The sequence below is a fragment of the Crocodylus porosus genome, unplaced genomic scaffold (genome assembly GCF_001723895.1).
Source record: "Crocodylus porosus isolate Cpor-Errol unplaced genomic scaffold, CroPor_comp1, whole genome shotgun sequence".
NCBI lineage: Eukaryota > Metazoa > Chordata > Crocodylia > Crocodylidae > Crocodylus > Crocodylus porosus.
Window position 1 is genome coordinate 70,908,383 of NW_017728918.1, and position 2,456 is coordinate 70,910,838.

A 2,456-nucleotide genomic window follows, 5' to 3' on the forward strand; every position below is an offset into this window, starting at 1 on the left:
TATGTTTTGCCCTTTGTGGCAAGGAGTAAACATCTATTTTACCTCTTCAGTGGCATGTGAAATGTGTTAGCGTCTTTAGGACTGTTCAGTTGCTTGTAAACTGTTAGCTCAATCTATCTAATCTGTATAATGATTCCATTCATCTTGAAAATCATAAGAATAATGGTTTGTTCATATCACTTTCAAAACTAGCCTGTATTTCAGTGGAATGTGTGATGTAAAATGTGTTGTATGTGTATAGATGTGCTATATTTATATCTAAGGTATGAAACATAGTTGCATGTGGAATCTAGATGTGAGAGATCTGTCACTAATGAAGTATTGCTGCTTTTTGCAGGGCGACCAGACGGCATTGCATCGGGCTGCCGTTGTAGGGAACACAGATGTAATAGCAACTCTCATTCAAGAGGGGAGCTCTTTGGACAGACAAGACAAGGTAATGAACAAAAGCAGCGACCTGTTAGCTAGACTAGTATATTAGCATTAAATAAAGAAATTTTTTTAGAAGTTAGTTGTTATAGTCTGGAGTAAATATTCAGAGTTTTGAATTCAATAGGAAAGATCAGTTTAAAAGAATAATAAAAGCTGTTTGAAAATGTCTTTCTCTTTTAATAATACTTGACACAAATTGATTCTCTCTCCTTGGGATTATGATTTGGAGTCCAGAGGCATCAAAAGAAACATATTGGGAGTGAGGCAGATATGGAAGCAATGCATTTTGGGCGCCTGCGTGCAGAGGCTGCTCCTCCTTGCTGTAATTACAGCGCATCGGAGCGGACTTGATTAATCAAGTTTGCTGGAGCGTGGTGATGTCTCCAGCATCACATATATCAGTGTCCCTGTGCTGATAAATGGCAGCAGGGGTGTTTTAACTAAAGCTCATCAAACGAGCGTTAGTTAAAGCACCCCAGCTGCCATTTTTCAGTCTGGGGGCACTGATACATGTGATGCTCTGGACACTTTAATTAGAGTGGCTCTTGGAGCCTCTGTAATTGAAGTGCACCCCTGCCTCCTGGAGTGCATCTGTATATGCCCTTTGATGCTGAGAACTCAATACCATGGAGGCTGAGTAGTGTAGTTTTTCTTATAAGCAAGGAGGTGAACTTGAATGGCTATGAAGAAACCACTCCATGGAGTAGAAAAGACAATGTTATCTAGATAGAATCATTTCATTCTGACTGGCAACTCTGTACAATTTACTAGAAGTATGAAATGCTGCTGCATACTGGGTAGCATATACCTTGTGAAATGAAGCCAATGAAGAGTGATATACGTGTTGCTTGACAACATAATATACCACTACCTGATTGGACTGATCTCTAGTGTATTTTTGGGGTTAATGAGCTAGATTGCTAGAACATCAAAGTAAACAATGCTCCATGTGCACTAATACGATACAAAGTCAGTCTTGGTTCTCCGAGATTAACTTTAGAGAAGAGGTTCTCAATCCCCGGTCGGCTGCCAGAACAGAAGTGGCTGCAGACCAACAAACTCTGGTGCCCAAGAGCCAGGCGGAGAGACAATGGTTCTTTCTGCAGGGCCCGTGCCAGCGCAGGGTTTGGCCCACGGGGGTGGGGGTATCCTTACCTGTCTTCCGGCTGGAAATTCTGGCCATGGTCGACTGTGATTGCTGGGTCGTGGTTTGCCAGGCAGTGGCATAAAAGCTTTGGAAACCCCTGCTTTAGAGTGTAGACAAAGCATGAGTAGTAGGTCTGTACATAAAATCTCTTATCCTTTAGATATTTGAATTCATAGTTTACCTGAGACTGATAATAAAAGCAAATCTTTACCACCCGAAATGCATGTCCACCCTAGTTTCCCCTGCCTTGCTCAGAAAATAAAAGTTCTTGGCTGTAAATTAATACAGAAATAAATAAGACCAACCTAGAACTATAAGAAAAAACTTTCAGTGATGCTTTCCTCACCTGTGTGACTTTTTGGAAGACGCAAGAAAAGTAATTTTGGGCCTTTACTACTCTCTAGTGTGATGTTTGAGTACTTTTCTCTTGGTGGGCCTATTGCTTGCTGTCATTCTCATGGCATAAATGTATGCAGCTTGCTGAGAATTAACTGCATTTCATAGCTACATACACTATAAAAACAATTGCCATGTTCATATAATTATCACGGACATCAGTTTTAAATCACACCATGTGGAACTCCACATAGAAGCCTTATGTCCTTTTGTGTTAAAGTTTCTGGCATTTCAGCTAAAGGACAATTCTTGATGGGCTGCCACTACTCCTAAGGCTTATTATCTCTCTGGCACAGCCTCTAGGGGACCATACAGTCCCAAATGTCTGAACAGATTTATTCTAACCAATAAAAAGGAATGGAGCACATACCAAATGCACAGGTCAGTAATATGTTTCATAGTTTCTAGGGTCGGAAGGGACCTGAGCAGATCATCTAGTCCGACCCCCTGCCATGGCAGGAAAGAATACTGGGGTCAAATG

General features: G+C 41.2%; 1 protein-coding gene across 3 annotated transcripts in view; it reads left to right on the forward strand.

The window, feature by feature from the left end:
* The window catches only part of ANKRD6 (ankyrin repeat domain 6), a 142,503-nt gene that overhangs the window by 114,318 nt on the left and 25,729 nt on the right, over window positions 1-2,456 (forward strand). For all 3 annotated transcript variants that reach the window (XM_019537750.1, XM_019537748.1, XM_019537747.1), the window contains one exon: window positions 338-436. In XM_019537750.1, coding sequence (XP_019393295.1) covers window positions 338-436 — 99 coding nt within the window. The remainder of the gene's footprint in view (window positions 1-337; window positions 437-2,456) is intronic.